Source organism: Lingula anatina, chromosome 3 (assembly GCF_051362555.1).
Source record: "Lingula anatina isolate TDL-2025a chromosome 3, LinAna3.0, whole genome shotgun sequence".
Classification (NCBI taxonomy): Eukaryota; Metazoa; Brachiopoda; class Lingulata; order Lingulida; family Lingulidae; genus Lingula; species Lingula anatina.
Window position 1 is genome coordinate 23067875 of NC_141769.1, and position 23786 is coordinate 23091660.

General features: G+C 36.8%; 1 protein-coding gene across 1 annotated transcript in view; it reads right to left on the bottom strand.

The window, feature by feature from the left end:
• The window catches only part of LOC106168457 (carboxyl-terminal PDZ ligand of neuronal nitric oxide synthase protein-like), a 37676-nt gene that overhangs the window by 5096 nt on the left and 8794 nt on the right, over positions 1–23786 (bottom strand). Inside the window, exons 2-9 of the mRNA XM_087008491.1 lie at positions 19724–19795; positions 10330–10425; positions 8280–8341; positions 7757–7865; positions 3218–3368; positions 1497–1645; positions 760–972; positions 138–281 (exon numbers count right to left, since the gene is read on the bottom strand). Of these exons, the coding sequence (XP_086864617.1) occupies positions 138–281; positions 760–972; positions 1497–1645; positions 3218–3368; positions 7757–7865; positions 8280–8341; positions 10330–10425; positions 19724–19795 (996 nt within the window). The remainder of the gene's footprint in view (positions 1–137; positions 282–759; positions 973–1496; positions 1646–3217; positions 3369–7756; positions 7866–8279; positions 8342–10329; positions 10426–19723; positions 19796–23786) is intronic.

The following is a 23786-nucleotide window of genomic DNA, read 5'->3' on the forward strand; positions in this document are numbered from 1 at the left end:
TTATGAATGCACTTTTCGAGGAAAAAAGAATGTTCTGATATCTCATCTAATTTGAACTCGGGTGGATAACTTCAACACACAGCATGAGCAGAATTGAGATATTGTAGTCCAACTTTGTCAGACTTAAGAGTGCTCACCTGTACTGGAGGTTTGAAAGTGGAGAACTCCTGTGAAGGGGTGCTGCCCACACTCTTCAGTTCCACCTCCTGTATCCTGGACACCAGCTGAGTGATGTGCTCCAGAAGATCCTTGTTGTGAAGTAGAAGCTGGTGACACCGGGCCTAAACACACACATATATATATCTAGTTCATTTATTCCATAACATACATACAAATGCTATTCAATCTTGGTCATAATCAATCTGACCCTTGTTGTAATGCATAACTATTGACATTGGGCATTGTGAAATATTTTGACTTCTGTAACAAATTTTTAAGTCTATAATACGAAATACAAGTACCATATACATATTAATTTATATCCTATCAGAAACTGGATTGTGAAGTTACCAAAAATGAAGCATAGCAATAACTGGAGAATGAGGAAAATTCAAGGGAATAGATAACTTCATGTTTAGATGGACAGAACACAAAGCACTGATCAATTATGATATACAATAAGTCTGTTTACAGTCACTAACTATACTACCTGCTTTAAGTGAACTTAGATTAACATAACAGTTAAATGCCATGCATGAGTGTTCCATTATTCAGTTCCTAAAAGACAGAGTAACCAAAACAACTGCCAGCAGCACTGACCTGTGCCTCAATCCTGGCTGCTGCCTCTGCCGCCAGCTGATCCTTGAGCAGGTGTACCTGAGCAATGGCCACCTGTGTCTGCTGCTGCTGCTGCTCTAGCTGCTGTCTCAGAAGCTGCACCTGGTGATGGGAGCTGAGGGGCATCTGGCCGGACGTCTGGTAGCCATCACCCAGGAGCTGGACTGGAGAACCCAGAGGAGGGCTGAAGGTACCCTGAGAACAGAAACCAGATGGTGCTTTAATTCAAGTGGTTCTTTTACAAAAACCAAGACTTAAGACGTGTTCACAACAGAAGTTGATCCCTGGATTACTAGATCCGCAGATAAAATATGGCTGACCCATTTGAAAGAGGTTACATCTTTTAAATTCCCATGGGGAATCTATTAAGTGTCTTTTAGGGGATTTGGTAGCAATTTTTCAAATGGGTTGGCTATATTTGATTCGCAAATCACACATATTTGATCAACTAGTTCTAAACGCAGCCTAAGGCCTGTCTTAACTGTTATGACCTACCTTTAAGTATATAAATATGAATTTCAAAACTTGGGGGAATACCACCGTAACAGTTGTTTTTGTGCAAGCCTAAGCAGACTGATATGGAAAAAATATCATCATCATCTTCAAGTAAAGTAGACCTTAGTCTTAATGGCTCCCATATGCATTCATTCAGTCATCTAACAAAAAAGAGGGGGCTTGTGTGACCCTGTTTCAAGAGTGCCTCATTCCCCAATTATTACCATGGACACTGGCGTCTTGGCCCCCATACTTCTCAGCATCTGTTGAGCTTGCATCAGGGCATCTTCTGGACTTGTCTGGTTACTGCCGCTGTTGTCTACTCGGTCAAACTGATCACACTCCTTCTGGGACTCAGTCACTTTCTTCTTAGCTGAAAAAATGTATACACGAATGACTTAGATATAACAGTGGAAGTCTGCCGCTTTTATCTTAGCTAGCAGAGGTGTATAAATAAATGGCACGTTAAGGCATAAGAGATTGATTTTTTTTTCACACAAAGACAACTGTGTTCATTCCCATGTGACCACATTCTAGAAAAATTATGAACTGGAATAGCTTGTACTTGATATTTTTTCATCAGCTACAAAATTTCTTCAATAATTAAATGAGCATCAAATGCCAACAAGAAAAACAATTTATAAATACCAACTTCCCAGCATTTTTACAAGTACAAATTTCAATGTTTTTTCCTGATATTTCCCTGACAAAAATTGACACTTCCAGGATCATAATTATACCTATTTCTTGTTTTTTACATCTTCAAAAATGGCTACTGTGGACTTAAAACATAAACAGTCTTTGTTTTGGCATGGACACAAGCTGAGAATATCCGCCCAAACACTATATCTGTAATTTTCCGTGATTAGAGGTACTTTACTCCAATTCCCTGTCTTTTCCCTTATTGGTGAGAGGAGAAGTCATGTATCAGGTTAACATGAGAATGACTTGTATGGGTTGAAATTGGAATTAAAAACTCTAGACTGAATTGTCACGTAATTCTCCATATCTATCATATTTCTATTTCTGCACAGGCTGTAACAAGCAGATTAACAGCACTGCTTAGTAATGATTGTTGGACTATTCACTTTACTAAAAACAACATCATGAAATACACAGATGCTTTAATTGAAATATCTTGTTGCTCTTCATACCTATTATATCATCAATTTTAATGTGGATTAAGGGGAAAGATAAGCTGGCATTCATGCCAGAAAAGTCAGACTTTCTTTCTGCATTTTTATGTTTGCTCCAATGATTCCAAATCTTCTATGCATCTATTATGTCAAAGCAAGTTTTAAATAAGTTATCCCAAGATCTATTTTACAAAATAATAGTAATAATGACATAAAAAATAAAAAACATAACAAAATAACCAGAGTCCTGCCTGTAGGCAGTCATCAGTCGATTGCAATCCTCCATTACTCTCCAAAGAGAACAAGATAATGATTAGTTAGTATCAATACATTGGGAGGGGGGGGGGGGGGGGAGGGAGACGTCTATTCTGGATTTAGGATTTAACCATTACTTGTTAAAATAAAAATTGGATGTAAGCACATCCTTAGTGAGTTGTTTGTATATATCTCATCTTTTTCTCTTCAACTGCAGGCAAGAGAATTATCTGATCTTTCAAAATCCCAACCACTTCAGAAATAAGCCGATTATATTCCTCTTCAAAACAGAAGCATTAAATCTGCCGATCTATGGACTACCTAGGCTGACCTACACTGCAAAAATATTAGCACTTTTTTTTACAAAGCACATACAACATTTTTTCTAGTTAGGCAACTATTTGATGGATGATTTTATTAGTCATTCCCTAAGCATATCTGACAATATTAGCCATTGTCTAACTTTACAAAAGAAAAAAAAAAATTTTACATTTTTTCTTTTTGCATGACTAGATTTTAACCAATTATTATCTCAGGCTGAGTAATAAAATTACCTTTTCTCTTCAAGGTAGTTGTTACTTCATCAGATTTATCACTGTTATTATCTCCCAGGGCCTCTGCTTCCTTAGCTGCCTGCTGGAGGCTCAGCTTGTGACACACCTCAAATGCCTGCCCTATGGTGCGAACCATACGCATAGCATGACTCTGAAATAAAAAATTAATTTTTTTCTTGAAAGATTAAGTGATTCATTTATCATTATAAACTGGCATATTATTATTCATTTATTTACCTGTTTATTTCACTAGTGATTGCCAAACAGCAAGAACTGAGGTCTTTGATAAATCAAATATCATTTCAACAGACTTACTCCACCACATGAAATCACAACTGGTGCTACTTCCAAGATGGTCTCTTCCTCATGTATACCTATTTCACAAATACCAATAGCTGGTTTTCTTGAGATAATAAGTACTTAAACAATCAAAAATACAAACACTTCAAGAGAAGTAATGTAAATCATTCTGGTTTCCACTCAAGGAGTATGGAGTCCTACAAATATTTTTTATAAAAGTTGAAAATAGTAAGTAACATGGTTTTCCTTTTATGGTGTTAAACAGGAGAGTGCACAGAGTTGACAATGCAAATGGCAATAACAGGTACTGGTCAAGGCTAAATGTCCAGAGAAAGTGTTTGTCCATAAATATTATCCATGTGGTCAAGCAAAAATACAGTTTGAAATCACAACCTACTGGAGTATAGGGATTTTAATTACTTGAGTAACAAAATCTCATATACAGTGGTACATTTCTGTGATCTATAAAAAGCCCCTTTATCCTTGAATTCTGCACTAAATTACCATTTGCAGCAGAGAATTCTGATTAAATGTCTGAATAGACCTTCAAGTCAATTACGAGGACATGAATAGAAACATGAGTCTAAAAAAGCCAATTCTGTGCGCTGGATATAACTTTTATTGAACACAGAACTAAATGGTTTCTAGGCGACAGGGTGCATTTGCCAGTCAACTCTTCCTAACCAAATGTGATTCTGACAACTTGCATGAACAAAATCTAATGGGTTAAGTGAAAAAAATATGCATAAATATTAAAAAGGGATGTGAACAATAAATACTCCTTTGGTGGAGAAAAGAAGATATTGGAATATGAGAAAGTTTCATGCAGTTTTATTCAAATGCAGAAATCTCATAAGCTCCATTAGGCCCAAGACCTCAAATCTTTATAAATTTCAAATAAAAAAGTGGAAAAAAAAGCCACCAGGTCACAGTAAGCATCTATCTTTCCTGTTCACAGCGAAGTGGCAAAGCAGAAAATTCACCTGCATCAAAACCAAACCACCTGAAGAAATCATCTATTTACAAAAGAAATGGGAAGACTCAACTATAGTTCACACAATGAAACTTCTCAAAATTGCCACATGGCTTTTAAGCAACAACAATGGTCTACCTCTTTCATCTTCTGCTTAAAGCAACACTGTATATTTAGCTTGACCTGGTCATCTTGAATTTCCAGGTATTCCAGCAATATTTGGTTCCCAGTGGTTACGTAAAACTGTTATAGGCCAATTTTATTAGTACACACATTAAATCTAATTGAACATTTGGGTCCAACTAATTCAACCTTTACACATACGGTGCAATCATACAGCCTGCTTCCTGGAGCTAGACCAAAACCGGTTTAATATTAACTAAGTAGCAAAAGTGGACCACTAGTCGTTTAAATTCATTCAACTGGTATTAATTTTGTACAGCCGACACCAGATGAAAACAGAAAATATTTGGAAAGCAAGATCCCCCCTCCCAAAAGGAAAGAAATTCTAACTTAGGTTTCAAATCTTTTCTTGTTATAATTATTATCTTTTAAATTACATTTCACAAATTTCTTTTACTCCATCAAGAAAGAACTATTCAATTTTCCAGAAAACCGAAAATTTCTGTCTTACACTTGTGTTACAAATTGTCTAGACAGATGTGTCTTTCATCCCTCACTTAAAAACAGAGGTGCAAAAACCATTAGCAGAAAACAACTCATTTAGCTATACCCACACTCCATGCACAGGACACCTCCACATCTGTCATCCACCGTTACTAAAAAAGAAAATTAAGTCTAAGGCCCTAGATGGGGATAATAAACAACATAAATGCATCTAGTATCTCTTTTTCAAAGCTGCATCAGGGCCCATCCCAACAAAGCACGGTGCAGATAACAAAACTGATGGCAAAGTGGTGACAAGGAAATTGAATTTCACACCTTGTTTAGACACTTTTGTGGACGGGGAATTGATTTTTCCCAATGGTCTGAGCTTTTGTCTGCATTTATCTTCAGTTTCCAAGGATGCTTGGCTAGGCAGCCTAATGGAGCTGCACAGTTTTCCATTTTGCCAAATGTACATAATGCAATAAGTTACCCAATATAACCCAAATCTTCAGTTTTGCAAAATGTCCTTAACATGATAAGTGCCTAATGGAATCTACTATTCCAAGAGCCAAACATTATCTGATACAGACTATGTTTTTTATTCAACCATGACAAGGTCAGAAAGGTGCAGCATGCCAGTCTGAGAATAGCAACCTCTTTTTCCATTTTTCTCTGTGTATTGGCCAAGCAATTTCAACATAAATCAAATAATCTGAAAATGGAAAGTATTCAAAAAACGCCCTTGGCAAGCAAGGGTTAGACAGACACTTGTTAAAAACAGTGCTTACAAAAGAACAGGCATTTGGTGTGAAAAAAATCTGAGTGTGAATTGTTGATATACTAGAAATCATCATCTGTGGTCATGACATTTAACTTGGTCTCTCAAGAATACCATTTATCAAGACACAATACCAAATGCATCAAGTTAAAGAACTCTATTAACTTTTAAATAAGCAGCTCCAAGGTCTCTTGTGTTGAACCCCACCAGTGAAGTTTGGCACGATTGGGAGTTGTACAATCAATATCCAGCAAACACGCACAAACCCAATCAGCGTGATGATCCACTTCATTTCAACAAATTAGAGAGGTTACTGACCAAGTCAATAAGATGCGCTAGAAAACAATAAAACAGGTCTTTTCAATTATTTTCAAAACTCTTTTCATGACAACCACCAAACCAGTATAATTTTGTCAGTGTAGCTAATAGGCCCCTATTCACAAAATATGTTTTCAAAACAATTGTTTTAAAAAGGTCTAGTATAAAACATGGACAGTTAATTCTTTGATGCACATTCTGTTTAAAACCGGAGGTTCTGGGTTGTTAACTTGAACTCTTTTCCTCTATACTCATATGTATGACAAACAATGCATTGTTACCCCCTCGCTGTACACGGCAGAATATCTGGCCTATAAGCAGTGCACTATTTAGTTCACAACTGCTTCCCTGTAGACAGCTTCTATTCGCTGCACAGTGGACTAACAGAGAATCAAAAATCCAATTTTATTACTGTGAGTTTACCAAAGGACCAATCCACACAATTCATGAAAGGAGTTTGGATGAAAACACTCAAAAAATTCTCATTTCCCAGAAAATCTACATGGTGTTTCCTAATCTCCTGATCCCCCCACTTTAAGACAGAACATCAATGCACTTCATTTAAGAGGCTGATCTTCTTCAAAAGCTTAATGAAAGGTATTGATCTCTAAATGCACAGATGAACAACAGTTTAAGTAAATGTCCAGTTTCCTTTAATCTAATCTGCATGGTGAAGACGTCTAATGATGCCTCTCGATGGCAATAAACATAATGTTCTCGCCAGAGGGAGCACTATTAGTGATGGCCATGAGATCTACTCAGACCAGTTATACAATCCCCTCAGACCTAAGATACCGCTAGACTTGTTATAGGATTCCACCAGACCTGTTATATGATTTTCTCAGACCAGGATTACTTGAGACAAGAATCTTCAAAAGCTCAATTGCATGACCTCAATATACCTCAGATACATAAGTCCTTGTTGAATGAATCAGATGCTTGTGCACACTATAGAAATAAAGTCTTAAGTTGAAACCCTTAAGACAAAAACAATTAAGTCTATTTTGCCCAAAGATAAATCAGCAGTTGTCCACTCAAATGAAGATAAAAGTCCTATATCTTTAAACAGTCCTCTGACTTGAGTAAACTACTTCTTATCCTGGACTGAACCAAATCAGGATTTTCCATCTCATTTCCTTGACTGAGGAAAAGGATGCTCTTTTTTTCTGAATCCCAGGAATACAAACTGTCAGAAGCCTCAGATCAGCAATCTGTTACCTTCTTTATCTTGATTAAATCTAGGTACTAAACCAGTTTTAGACGAGGCATTTTCTAACATTGGTAGTTTCAAATTGATGACATGCCTTGTAGCATATAATCATTTCTATCCTCAGATGTTCAGTATGATCTTGGACTGATCATGACTAATTTAGAAAAGATCACATATCGATAATACAGCGCCATTTTTACATCAATTTGCAATTGTACATTAAATGCTATTTTGGCACTTCAAAAACACATCATCACCTTATAACAACCTTATCTCACCAAAAGTCATGAAATAAATGGATACATTTCTAAAAACAAGTAGCATATGATATTAATGTAGGCCTAGACCCACCTTTTTGTAAGCTTTGAAGACATTGCACTTAAAGACGTTTGTGGAGCCGTCCCTGGCGATGTAGCTGAAGATCTTCAAATCCTGGGAGTCGTGAGACACATAGAAGATCCTAGGGTAAAGAACACATCTTAGATTAATAGTATTAATAATACAGAGAATCAGATCTTAACATATGAAACACAGTTATGATGTCTAAAAGTGCAGTTTTATAGATAGTAAGCTCATTTTAAATAATGTTTTTAAAATCACTTTATATGGTACCAAATGTAGGCACGAGTCTATGTATGCATGGGAGTATATCTTAAACAAATCTATATTATCACTACATAAACCTTTGGTGAGTTATCTACATTCTAAAAACAAGATTCATAATCTAAACTGCCTGTCATAACTAAGCTTTTAGTTTACTTAATTCTGATGTGGCCCCTTCCATAAACAATCCCAACACATGGTATAACAGTCTTGCCCTATCCTCTGTATTACCTGCCTCCTCACAGTGAGGTATTACCAGGAGGATGTTTACCTGTATATAGGATGATGCATCACCAGGAGTTTACTCTCATCCCATGGGTACTGGGTTTTACTCTGGAAGGAAAGGAATAAGAACTCATTAAGAAAAAAACTACAGCCAGTGGGCTTGCTACAAAAAACTAAAAGGGTGTGTGTGTGTGTGTGTGAGAGAGAGAGAGAGAGAGAGAGAGAGAGAGAGAGAGAGGGGGGTATTAAAATTCAAATATTTATAAACTTCTGTCTATTTCTGTCAAATAATAGGTGGGAAAGTGGTGAATGGAAATTTACCAAAATTACTATGAGAAGGTTCTGCAAAAAGTTAACCATCAGTCCCCAAACTTTCTATCCATCCCTATTTCACATGTCCATGCCAAGAATAAATAAAATATCTACACAAGAAATGGTGGACCTTATTGAAAAAGGGTTTATAGTTTAGTAAGCTCCCATTCTGTAACCACTAAGCTGCACAGAACCCGACTTAACCCAGACTGGTAGTCAGAAGCCATTACAGTATTTGCCAATTACAGTATATATGATACATCTCCTCCCTGACATCAGCAAACTAATGACAGTCCACATAACATCTCTATAACTTCATTATTAACTTAATCCTTATCACATCACACAGCAGTGGAGATGGTGAAATGCTGGTTATTATTACACCCCCATCCATCAATACAAGTACAGTATCATTCCAGCTGGTAATGGCTTCATGATGTATGGAAGGTATTATACTTTGAAATGTTTTTATGATATTGTATGGTTATGCTCTGACAACTTACATGATTTTGGATCAGAATGTACTGACAGCCAGCCAAGTGTGTGTGTGTGTGTGTGCGTGTGTGCGTGCGTGCGTGCGTGCATGCGGGGGGGGGGGGGGGGTAGCTGTGTGAGGTAAAGTGGAGTCTCTCTACAGTCTGTGGTCTGCCAAAGAGATCCCATTTGTAGCCACAGTTCTATCCTGTACAACAGTGTAGGGGCCTCTGTGTAAATTAAAAGTATTATCTAGCAGGATAGGGGAGAGAGAGAGAAAAAAAGAGAGAGAGATGCAATTGCCATCCTTGTGCCAGAGAGGCTCTCACTGCATTAGTGCATATCAGTAGTAAAAAAGTTAGGGTGTATATTGGGTCCAATTCAGACAATGTCAGGCAAAAACTGCATAGAGTATGTTGAAGTAAACTACTACTGATTAGCAACCCAAAGATGCACTTTAGCTTCGGAACAGTTTAAAATTAAAACTGATGTGAATACAGATTATTTCATTCCTTGGAAAAGGCCCAATCAGCCACAGGAATGAAATTAAGCCTGAAAACCTACCTGTAGAAAAGCAACTATTAATAACTTCCACTGTGTGTTTCACTACATCTGACATTTTGCTTAACGAGCCGTTAGGTTTCAGTAATGATTCCAGTGCACATAATCTGCCCTTGCTGTGGTATTGAAAGCTCAACTGTTGCCATCAGCTGAGTGTCAGTGTGTAAAGGGTATGTTTGACCTTGAAGTTTTTAGTTATCTAGAGAGCAGAAATAAGTTTCTTTTTTTTTATTGAGTGAAAAATGCTGAGATAAAATTAAAAACTGGGGAGGGGACTTCCTTCCTACAATTATATCAGATAAAAATATCAAACTTACTAGGGAAAATTGAGAAGTGTGTGTGTGTGTGTGTGTGTGTGTGTCTATTTCTCTGTGTGTAAATCACCACGAGTGCCTGCCTGCTCATGCTGTAAACCCATTTGCTTCTCCTAAACCTTAAGTTTCTCCTTGAAATGAATGTGGAAAGATTGAGTTGAATGTGACAATAATGCAGCTGAGCTACTTAATTAGGCAAGGGAGATAATAATGCTTTCAGAATGATCAATATTTTGATAGATGAAGTGTTTAGGTGTCTGCGTTGATTAGCGTTTTCCTTGGGCGTCATGATTGATTGTGCAAATGGGTTTGTCATGACAGATTACTTAAGAACAGAACAAAATGCAAGTAATTAGCTGACAACAAATAAAATTTGAAAGCTCCATTAGTTCAAGAATGCATCATTAAATGCAAAAAGTTGCTGAAGTTTTATACCCGAGATGTCTTCTTCTTCAGGGTTACTTTCACTCCTTCCGTTCCTATCACCAAATTCACAGATTTCTTCTTGATGGCCTTGGCTTTGAACTCATACTGAAAAGACCAATAATAATACTGTTAATCAAAAAGTATCATGAAGATGATGATGATAACTGGCATATATTGCTAATAACACAGAGCACTTTCACGAATTGCTGAGGAAATAAGTGTGATGTCTTTCAAAATCAACAGCCATCAGTGAAACCTTTTTACTGCAAATTTTCTTGGAATTTTTATTACTATTTTATCCCCTAAAGTGATCTCAAAATGCCAAGTCATTGTTGGGCTGTTTAGAAGAACTTCACCATAATGATAATACAGTGCAAAAATGTAGAATAACTGTCATTTGGTATTGGCATTCTGTAATTTCTTCTCTATCAAATCCATACATTCAGTCATTCATTGCAAAACCACTGTGCCAGGATCAATCCGCTGGGTAACATTTCCTCCAGCACTACTGTAATCACAAACTGTCAAATAAACTGTACAATGGGCAGTAATGCGGTGTGTGTTTGCAGTAAGGAGCTGGATAACATGACTCTTGCTCACAATCATTCATTAATACTGTGAGTCTGTCACTGTTCCCATGTACACTTCAACTAAGCAACATGTCCCACTTAACTACAGATAAGAGGCTTATATAAAGTACAGTACTTGTATACAGTAGTTTTTCTTGATAAATCAATTATTCTTTACTTTGAGACTAAATAAAAAACATGATACTAGTAAATGTTTTGGCCCATCATAGATAGACAGGATTCAGCTTTCCCTAGTAAGTAAGCCTTTACTGATGTCTCCTGGCTCTAGCCACACACATTACATGCTAGGACATATTTAACACTTTTTATAGTAATTCAAGAATAGAGAGGAGAGGTATACTAGTAAATGGATGTCTGTGGGCGGGGTCATGGAGACCTGTAGATAGAATTTACGTGTGTGTGTGTGTGTGTGTGTGTGTGTGTGTGTGTGTGTGTGTGTGTGTGTGTGTGTGTAAACACGTCAATTCTATCTTCCTTGATAAATCTAGTAGGTTCATGTACTCTTGAAAAAAAACTTACAGCCTGGTGGTGGACCTCCAAATTTCCACCGAGGTGGTCACTCCAGACAATGTCTGATAGGGCAACAGCAGTCACAAAGAGCAAAATTTGCGGCACACTGCCCCAAGTATCTTAGTTGGATCTTAATTCTTGGCTCATGCTCTATGTGTTAGTCAATTAACTTATCACGTTTTGGCCAAATCACTCTTTTGCCAAAATCAATAGCAACTTTACAAAATTAAATGAAAAAAAAAAAAAAGAAAATAAGAAGAAAATCATGGGCAAAACATGGCAAATCTGTATTGTTGTGAAATCTCAATTGATTATACACTAAGAGGCAAGACTCTAGGCTATCTTGTGTGATGTCCATTAATCCACTTCCATTCAAAGTTGGAAATTTGTGAGTAAAGTAGAAACTGAACTAGAGCTGCCCATGTGAATTTCCCTAGATAATTCCAGACAGCATATACCAAAGGTTTACTTATTGCTCAGTATTGATCTTAAAAGCCAAGACAGTTAAGTTCAGCCTAAGAGCTGTTTTAACTCTTTTTTTCTAGCTTTCCTTTTAGTTTGGATGTCACACTATATTAGCATAAAGCAAAGTAGCAGCTTCTTTTCTGGTGGTGAATTGCCAAGCTGTTATATATATCAATTGCCACGTGACTAGAAATGAATGGCACCATGACTTTTGAATTCTTAAATGATATAGATTATTTTCAGTCTGGAAAGTTGGTTTTAACTCTTCACTAAGGGCACACAGAGCTACTGAAACATCACAGCTGTAAAAACTGAGACAATAACACTGCTAATCATCACACAATTGAACACCAATTACTTGTGAATGTTTTTACATGTTGAGAAAGACAACACTCTCTGGTCCTAGCTGAAGATGATATTTGCGGTAGGTAGTCTCTTACTAAATAATCTAACAAGATTAACCCAGCTCTTCAGTTCTGGATAGTCTACAGGCTCATTCCCAATGAAATTATTGGTCTACCTAGATCGATCCAACTCTGTGGGGACCCTCGCTGAATGCAATCAGCTTAACATGCCTTCTCCTGGCATTGAGTAGAATAAAATTAAAGGTGGTGATTATACAAGTATGTTGGAAACAAGGAAGTATATTCATCTTAAAATGTGAGGGAAGAATATTTATCAAAATCATGAATTTGAGACTAAACAGCAACTTAATTTGAATCTGAATGTAACATCCAACACAAAGATGTATTAGCAGAAAACCATCCAGGTAAAAAATGCCTTTTTTTTTTGTATAATGAAAATTATGCCATTGTGTCTTCAACACGAATTGACAGTAAAACATGCCTTTTTTTGTATTGATGAAAAATATGCTGTTGTGTCTTCAACACTAGTTGACAGTCAGTGATGAGGTCAATAACTAGATAAAATAACAAGAAGCCATTGTTTTAACAATTAAAACTGTTTTTTCAGGTTGGATGAATTAGATCCACCTACCACCAACGCAAAGTCAGAGACAATTTTGGAACTGACAGGACTATTTGTTCTCATATATCAATATATGGCAGCGGAAATAATAATCCTATGATTGTGACTGATTGCCGCAGCACAGTTGGCGAGTCGGAAACTACACTGAATCAACATTACAGGCCAATTAAAAGTAACCCAATCCTACTCCTGCTCTGTTTTTACCCTTGTTTGTGGTGGAGAATACTTCCTGTATGCTTTGTTTACACTGCAGATACTGCTTCAATTGTTCACCACTTTTTATGTAATTTTATGGAGAAAGGGCTTTTGGAAACTTCATGAAAAAATAAATAAAATGCTTAAAGATTTTCTGTGACATTGTCCAAAAAGCCAGGATTTAACACCACTACTCTTACTATTCTTATTTTCTGGCATGTACTTGCAAAGCTTCTGTATGTTTCTGAAGGTTTTTATCCCCATCTTTTTTTTTCACACATTGATAATACTTTATAATTTATCGTTCATTAACCACTATTGAGTCCAAAAGATTATTTCATACACTTTTTTTGCTTCAAAATATATTTTTGTAATCAATAAGAAATTGATATTGTGTGTTCTGATGCGGTCAAAAAGCAAGATGTATAATTAAAGAATATTGATATGTATTCAAAGGGTTTCCATTTACACAGAAAATCCTGTGAATAATTCAGTACAAACTTGATTGAGAATTATTATACAGTGCTCTCCACATCCACTCTAGATAGTCTCTGTCTATATGCTCAGAAAATACAGAAAGTGGAAATGAATTGAAATTCAGGACACTTGAATTCTCTAGACAATATCACTTATTTGTAATAACAGCTCAGGCTGCATTCATCACTGAATCATCTTAGACTTACTGGGATAACAAAATATCATCAGCCAGCTAGATTCAAGTGAGATTCAAAATTCATTTTAGAATATCTGGGCCTTGTTTTGAACACTGATAAAGTTATGTCAGTTAGCTAGGGATAAAGCAAAGACTTTTTTATGTTACAAATTTCACCAAAAACAAGAACTTTAAGCAAATTAAGCGCAGAAAGGGTTTAAACATGCACAGAGACCCCATCACTTCTGTTCATCTATGTACAAAACTTACTACTACTCGACTTATTCTGCACTATTTTCGAGACACAGGAGTACTAAAATGATTTTAATAACTGGACTGCAATCTGTGGAAGAAGTGGGTACAATGTCTCAAGTACTTAGTGACCTAAGGAGGTCAGTAGCCATGATGGTGGTGGAGGGATATAAAACATTTCACAAGAGAATGCTAAACTTCTAAACTAGCCTTATCCATATCACATCTAGTGTGAACAGAGAATTCTATCTTATTGACTGTATTGATTAGGTTACAGAACCTATTTAGCTCAGTCACTCTTTCCTTTAATGGTTTACAAAGCAGAGAAACTACATATCGATTGCTTAACATGGGTTTACCCGTAGCTTACATCATGGCATAGTTCACAACACAAAAAATATTGTTTCATTATTTTCTCTTTTTTATTTTGATTATTTTCTCCTTTTTTATATTTCCACAACTTCTAACCCTTATTCAGGTTGATATTACACTGTTTCAGTGTTCAGTCAGTGAGTACAAAAATGTGTAGACTTAGTTTTGAGGACTCTGAACCCAAACACATCAAAAACACCATCATCTGGGAAATGTTAACAATCACAACAGTCATTACAAAATATATGATACGGTAAAGTTCATATCAATCCAGCATAAAAAAACAAACCTCAATTCACTGTGTAACATATAAAACTAATTGCCTTCATTCCACTCAATAAAACTGCTACCTTGTATTATGGGCTCATTTATTACATGTGTGCTTCTAGTCAAGTTTTCGATTTCATCTACAAAAATGACTTTCAAATTGTCAAAGTGTCGCATACTAATTTACACCAACAATATGATATCATTCAATTCACATGACAGTTTTCTCTTTCCATTTGACATGAGTGTGTACTTAATGAGCAACAACAAGCATATCCCAAAACCCACGTCCTCTAGACAATCATCAGAACAAGGCAGTCAAAATATTGTCGATTGCATTCCTTGCCGTAACAAAGCCTGTAATTTCTCCCACATTACGGCTAATCAGATGAACTCCAGTCTATCAGGGAGTATCTTATTTGATTCCTTAATGGCTACAAATTCATCCAGATCAATACCTTTCAAAAACTGAATTCCATGTCTCACTGAATTTTTCCCCACTATAAAACTAACTCAAGCTGCGCTCACATTCAGACAATTTGGGAATGGTAATTGGGCCTAAAATGGGCAATCAAGGACAAGATTGCTAATGTACGCTGCTGTCTTTGGTTGTGTCGCCAGTAAAATTGGGTTGCTATTACTTAGTGCATCCCATAGCAACTCATGGCAGAGTGTGTGTGTGTGTGTGTGTGTGTGGGGGGGGGGGGGGGGGGAGGCAGGTTAATATCAGAAAGATATCTACTGTTGGTGAGTGAAGTATAATCAAAAGGACCAAATGATTGCCCATACCTAAATTAAACAGAAATGCCTCTTACAAAATCTAGTTGTCTGATGATCTTAACTAGTATAGATCAAGGCAAATAGAGGTACAGAGCCTCACTATCCAATCAGGTGAATTATCAGATGGTTTGGTTATTCAACCTAAAAGAAACTGGCCATAAATTATCTAGACACAAGGGAGGCAGGTGATAGTGTCTACATCCTTTATCACCTTAGTTGTTATATCTCAGATTTGGAATTAATGGCCTCTTGTCGATTTCCTTTATAAAACTGTACATAACTCTATAAATATTAAATGGCTGAATGAGCTGAAGAATTTTCTGATGCTATTTCCTGTGTTGTTGTTTCAGTATCATCACTCATAAAATAATTTTTATGAGAATTGTAGAGAACATTACAACTCTCCAAGAAAGAAATTTAATAATAATAATAATAATAATAATAATAAATTGCAATTATTATTATTCGCACATGTAAGTAAAACTGTGAAGTGCCAAATTCTGGTGCACAAAACTTCAACTCCAAAACCCAACAAGGCTACGGAGCTTCTTTCTAACTACAGGGGTGAAGTTAATGAGGTAGTTATGAGCTGAAGGCTGAATTTCGATATTCCTGTCAGACTTACTTGAGTTGGACAATCATTAAAATAATGACTGTAATATTTATTTGATTACATTTCAATCAGGGAACTATTTCTCAGGGCAACCTGCCTCTAAAATCTTCTTTGATGTAGTGCATGACTAGAAGCAGGTACATAGCTTAGATCAAGAGTTTCCATATCAGCTGACCTTTTCTGACCTTTTCATTCAAGTCTCTGGGGTGTCTTAAAGTTTTTTTTAGTTTCAGCAAATTACACTGGAAGTGAGATCTGCCTCTATCTGTCAGTTTTAGCTAATGTTCACAATCCTTGTACAACTGCATTTTGATGCCAAATTTGATAAAGAGAAACAATTGATATCCCAGAAAATGTGGTTTATATTCTCACATAGCAATAGGTATTGCAATTATTGATGAAAAAACATCAAAAGATTGAAAAGTGAATGTGTGTTATCTTTTTTACCACTATCACTATTTAATGATGATATTAATTATTACATTTTGTGTACTAGTTTTTTAAAATCATATTCAAAATAAGATAAATAATTATGAGGAAAAAACGTAGTAAATGTTAATAAAATTTTAACTGAACATTCAACAAGTTTGCAGAGATGTAATAGAAGTAATAGGAGGGCCTGGTACATTGGAAGGTAGTGTTAGGAAACAAAAATTAAATTTATGAATGATAAATAAAAAATGTTGATACTACCTCAAAAATTTTGTCATTTTGTTGGGAATTACTGTGTACTGTGTAGAAACAGAAATCCTATCGTGTACACTTTTAAAATGTGTATGATCAACACCAAATACACTTTATGAGAATTTGTAAAAATTGCAGTTTTTAACCTGTTTTAGTGGGCATCAAAAGAAGGAGAGTTTCTGACTTTCTGCATGGACAGTTGTGTACTAGCGTGTGCCTTTCGTCTTTCAACACCCTTCCCCCTTCTTCTGCCACCAACACCCACTTACACCCCATTTCCACAGATTTTTAGATTGATCTATCCCTATGGGGAGTCTCACTAGATTACTGTCAGCTTGGCCGGCTTAAGCGTCTGTCCCGCCTACTAAAAGCTGTAAGGGGGTAATTAACTATGGTGCCCGCTCGGCTGACTGCAATTTAGCTTGAACCCCCAGGGAGTTAGGTCGATCTAAATCTTAATCTTTAGATCGATCTAAATCTCTGAGAAAGCACCCTTATTCCCAGTTTCAGGTGGCAAAGCATAGTTTACAAACAGTGGACAGCCAGTAAGTAGTCACACCCTGCACTACAAAACAAGCCTGCTTCAGAAACCAGGGCACAGCCACTGCCATGGCTTCAAAGTTGATCAGTATTGCAGTAGTAACTGATTCACGCTTGAACATTCCACAGACCCAGCCCTACGGCCAGCAGACACTTGAATAAACCATTCAGAGCTGTGGATAGTTTTGACACAAAACAAGCTTCAGTCAATATTCTCTGCTCATAATGGGGCTATAAAAACTGATCTGACAAGAGAAACCAATGGCCTAAAATCAACAGCACTTGGTTATGCATAGTTACTAGTGACCAACACGAAGAACAATTCACAGGACTTGGGCTAGGTCAGCTCTTGTTCCACATCTGAGCTTTGCTAGAGAGTGCACTTGAACGCTCCAGTCTGTACCCGTGTGCCATAAAAATCTGACTTCCCTAAAAGACGACTTCCCAGTCAGATTTTCATTATGAAAATATGACTCCCCCCACAAAACTTCATAAATATTAGTATATTTTAGTGTATGACTTTATCTTGCAGTATGCATAACAGAGGATACATTGGCCCTTTTTGTTAGTTAGCAGGTTAGGGTTAGGGTCAGCCCCTCTGGAAGTCAAGATTTCATGGGGGGAGTCAGATTTTCATGTTATACCAGCACACTTTTAATGACTGACATCATTGATAGCCTGGCTATTACATTAGACAGTCACCTACCTGGACCCCCTCCCCCCCCCCCCCCAACCCACCTGAAACTGCATTCATTTTCATTGCTCCAAACAGGTGGAAGCAAGCTTGTGAAAGGGAGCAAAATCCAAGCCACATTAGGACCATTCTTGAGCATTTTGTTTTAGTTAAATGAAAAGAGCCTAACTGTAATTAGCAACCTTAAAGGTGAAGCGATTTTCACAAACATCAGTTTTCATCTTAGAGGAACTGAAGAAGAAGACAGATTCAGAACCAGTGTAAAGAGAAAGCCATGTAAATGCACCCCCTCTGGTCAACTTGATGAGGAGAAAGGTCAAGCTGGCATGCAGCCATTCAGTGACCTGTCATCCTAGTTGCCCACAAGGAATGTCACCACAATACTGGACTGTGGTCAACTTGTGGAACCGGTCATACTACAAAGACATTATTTTCTGTTCTGGTTTTGTACTCATATTCAAGAAATTAATTCAGTGTTAACATCCATAGAAGTTCTGTTTGGACAGCAATGAGGCAACACATTTGATCACCAAAAATGAAAACTATTTGGACTTTTTCTGAAAATGAATCAGCCATGACAAGGATAAAACTATACTAACTGTTGCTCATGTGCAAACAAAACTTCAATCTACCTAACAAAGGTCAATTTTGATATCAAATATCTGGGGTCAATCACATCACATTTTTGTTGTCTTTAACCAAATACTTAAATGTTCAATAATAATAAAATGGGGACAAATCTGAAAAGAAAATCAATCTCTTTTTTGCCAATATTTATTAAAGTAGACATTTGGTCAAATTGTGCACCGGTAGGAGAGAATTTGTAAGGACATAACTGATTTTCCTGCCATCCTTACAACGTGCAACAACAACATGCACAGAAGACCCTGTTCTTGCTCTTCCCATCAAGGCGATCAGCTCTAGCTCCTAGCATTCTGTCAGGAAGGCTCGTTGACCAGTAGAACTTCCATTTACTGTACCCAGATAATCACATTGCATATTTGTTGAACAGAAAATTATGTCTTTCTGTAGCAAATTATGATACATAAATATGGTGTGCTGAATTCACTTTTCTTGCTTATTGCTATAATTTAGAGGCAGATTACAATAGTCACTTCACCAGATGATTACTGTTATTTGGAGGAATATCACTCTAGCAATTGCACACATTGGCATAAATGTGCCATTTCACAAATGTGTACTTCAAATTTCTCATCATGCCATATGCTATTAGTCTGTGAAACAAGTGTTTTTTCATATTAGGAATGTGAAGGAGCACTCAGCTTAGATATAAGAAAACAAATTTAGACCAATTCTAGGAAGCAAAATATTTGCACCCCCCCCCCCCTTCCCAGTGTACTATGTTATGTTCCCAGAGTTTAGCAGTCAGTGAAAATAATGGTTGACTTCATAATGCAATCAAGCTACGTCCTGGGGTCAGTCTTAAAAGAATTGATCAAATACAGTGCTGAACACATCTCATATGATGAGAATGCTCAGAGAAGTTCAGATTTGAAACAGTCTATACTGGGGCCAAGAAGTGGCGAGCAAGCCACATCATACCAATCTCCATGAAAGATGGTCAGGGACGTGACCTGGGTGGTTAAGGACTCACTTAAACAATCCCATCCTCAGCAGATTTTAGACCAGTTTCCAGTCCAAGCTAACCTTGGTGTGAACATGGGAAAAGTTTTAGCATGATGGGATATCATGCACTTGGCAAAAAACTTGGCAAAATTTTAGTAAAATTACTCATCATGTTTTTTTGCTCTTTAGGTTTTGTTTAACTTCCAATTACTCACCCTAATTCTCCTCATTGCGGCCACTATCTCCACCCTGCTGCTGGGACGGGGAACGTCCAGGGTTCCTATGTACTGAAATCATACAAGAAGAACACTTACACATACAGTTATAAATGACTATGTACCATGCACAGAAATGAATGAATGAATGAATGAATGAACAAATGCCCATTCTTACCTTTTTTGCCTTCTTTTAGTAGGGGTGGGATGATAAATTAAAATTAGGATTGTACAAGGGTAATTTCCCCTTTGATTGAGCCAGATTCTGTTTTCTTTTTGTTTTTTCTTTCTTCCTTTTTTTTAAATTTCAGTCACCCATATGTTACAGTATAATTAAATCAAAAATTGAAAAGTACTTAGCTACAAAGGTCTTAATACAGGATACTCATTGAAGAGACAGTTCATTTTTTCAAAAAGTTTCCAACAGAAACATCGTGGTCCTTGAAACAAAATTTTCTGAGGGTACATGTGGATTCACCTGTTTCTCATTAAAATCATTTAACAGTGAGTCAGGGCGGAAATTGATCTTTAAGTGGTCCCCTTCTCTTGACAATATTGCCTCCATTATAATTCAATTTTTGTATCCTTAAGGATTTTATTTCTGTTCGTCATAAATAAAGAAGGTTCTAGTAGCCTATTCCTTTTTACTTTTTATTACTGATATCTTATATCAGGCAGAGTTGTACTGATTTGTCAAAGTTGCACGTCCTTGTAAATTCTAATATTTTCATTGTGTTCAAGATCTAGAGCATATTTCATTTGCAACTTTCTCTATTTTCAAGTGTTGACTAGACATTCTGAAGTTTATTATAGTTATCATGTTCTATGAACTTCTGAAATTACACGCCCACTGCAACCATTTCATATCAATACTGTCAGAAGTGATGAGTTAATTTTCATAAATAATAAATCATGTGCAGTTACCTATTTTATTACCCTGTACCTGCTCCAATTGTTACTTAGAGAAACATATACTAACCAGAAAATTCCTCATCAATACCCCTAAATGCCACTGCAGGGCAGACATCAATAATCACACAAGGCAATTATGACTTAAGGTATAGCCCCTGGGTCTCTCTATTGATGGCCAAGTTTGCATAGAGATTTCCACCGATAAAGTGACAATGGGGGTGGGTGAACTAATCACTAGGAACTGATGCGAAAGAAATTTAATGGTTTTTATCTTATTTTGGCTTCTAAATCAATCTTTTTCTCTGTCCTCAGTGCCTATTTTACAAAATGTATTCTATGTATAGTGCATACTCAAGTTATATTGGAATATTAACCAGAGTTGCTCTTACTTTTTTTACCACATTGAGGGTTGGGGTGGAGGGGGGCTCAGGGAAGGGGTTAATAATTTACCTTCCTAAAAATTCTTCAAAATAAAATACTCTACTTCTTAATTTTAACCACAATCAAATATTGGACTTGAAAGCAAAATTTCATGTTATTTACACTAAACTCACATGTTCTAAATCACTTCCAGACAAATACAGCAATTCCCTAAAATGACCCCCCCCCCCCCCCCCCCCCCCCCCCGTTCCTGTGGAAGTAACACCCCTTTGTTCCTAGCCCTCAGCAGCCAATCGGTGCAAAAATCAATACCAAGAATGGCCCATTATCACACCATAACCATGACACAAAGTTAACCCACCCCCACCCTCAAATCAATTATCAATCACCTCTGTATGAAATGAGATGACCCTATACTGCCAGAGCACTGCAACAATGCATACATACTGTATGGTCTTAGAAATAGATCTAGTAGTAGTTTACAGGGACTCCCAGCAATGAACATGTTCTCATCATGGCTAAGGTAGGACAAAGTTGTTGTCCTGATTCAGGCCTACCCAACTACCAGACTCAGCACCGAATGATCCTGAATTCACCGGTAGATCAGACCACACTACCCGTTTTCAAGGTGTGTGTCAGCTCGCATTACAAAGTATCAGACGCGGCACCACTCTTGCCTAGTACGCGATGTGATAGTGACGATTCTCAGCGGGGTTGAAAAGAATTGCATCACCACTCAAAATTTGTTCAGGGTATGATACTGTGAAATGCGATTTGACACACACCTTAAAAACGGGTAGTGTGGTCCGATCTACCGGTGAATTTAGGATCATTCGGTGCCGAGTCTGGTAGTTGGGTAGGCCTGTGATTGAAGCTAGACAACAGTACTTACGACTACTTTAAATGAGATTTAATGGCTCTCTATGACCGCATTCAGAACAGATGATCTGCAGACTTACTGATCTGCAACCTAAATATGGCCAACCCCACTGAAACGCAAGCCACCTAATTCCCTGATGATCTTATCACATCCACGTGCACCATTAGACAGATTAAATCTCTGCTTTGAGGTTTAATTGCTAGGCCCCTACAGGTATGACATGTGTGGAGGTGGGAGGACCATTCTGTAAGGGGATTAAGTGTTCTGAATGCACTTTATGTTATCTGGTCACCGGTGGAAGTTATACTTCACCGAAATGCCTTTCTGTAGGCTTTTCTCATGCTCTGGGTGGGTTCTGAACTGATCCCAAGGTGCATGCCTAACTACTGTTCTGAGGCACACCCACCTGGGGTTAATGAATGTTTTCTATTGTATGTCATACTCAGACACAAATGATATGTTTAGCATTGCAAATTATTGAACAAATATAGATCTTCATATTTAGCCTATGAAAACTGGCTATATTTAGTCCCTTAAAAAATGGCATTTTTGTATACCATCGAGGAGTCAAAAGGCATGGCTTCAAAGCTTCACACAATGCTTAGGAAATTATTATTATTATTATTATTTTGTAAGATTTTAGAATTATCAGAAAATAACTCTTCTACCATATGGATTCAAGTGATGTTATGAAGTTATTTATAAGGCCACCTATTCACAGCCAACAGGAGCAGTGACAGCACATTTTAGACTATAAAGTATGTATTTACTCTGTCTAGAATCAGACTGATATTTCAGGACATAGATTTATTCATAGCTGAAAAATCCCTATCCTTATAAAATAAATAAATAAATAAATAAATAAATAAATAAATAAAAGTCAATGAAAAATTGAAGAAACAAGAAATAAGTTTCTCTCTTCACTCCATCTATTCTATCATGAGTAAATTCTTACCTACACCCTCCCCCTCCCTTTAAGTCTCTACCCATTTTACCTGAAGACCACAAGAGCTTACATTTTTTACAGGTTTACACAAAACTTTATAAAATCAACTGAACATTTTTTCAGAGCACAAATGTTGTTAATATTCTTTTAGCAAAAATCACATATCTTGGGCAATTGATAAATTATAATTTTTAACCCCCCCCTCCCCCCCCCCCAAAAAAAAAAAAAAATCCCTTCCCCAAAGGACCTGATAAAACAGGGGTCACAGGTGTTACTTACACAACCTAAGCAATAACACAGCAGCCACCTTAGAGCTGTCTTAACCACAGCTGTTGACTGAGCAAATTAACAATCATAACCTCAAGAAATGTGAGAAATTCAATGCTGACTGTATGTGGATATGAAAAATGTCAGGTACAGTTGAAGCTGTAACGTGGAAAATGCCGACCAAATCAAAAAGATATATATGTGAATTGGTTGAAGAATAGATCAAATTATCAATACATTATAGAAACAATTTTATCACAGAGTTGCTGTGCATAATCAAGTGCTCTCAAAACTATACAATACTCACCATGAGTATACCTTTCTTTTATCAACTGGTCAATAATGCATATACATTTTTTTTAATTAAAGAATTAGAGATTCAAAAATATGACTTAAAATTTAATATGAATGGAGAATTTATGATACAAAACATCACTTAATTTCTATCTCAGTATCACCTATTGCGTATAAAGAAATTGACATAGAAAAATAGTGAAAGTGAAAGATAAATCTCATGGTGAAAGGTACACCAAAGCACTAGGATGAGAGCTCTTCTTAAGTGGCCTGCCACTGTGATAACAATAAATCTGAGCCTCCCCTCTTGTTCTAAAAAACAATACCTTGACCCAGGAGTCAACTATGGCATATGTCAGTGTCTCATGGAGAATCAATCTTTC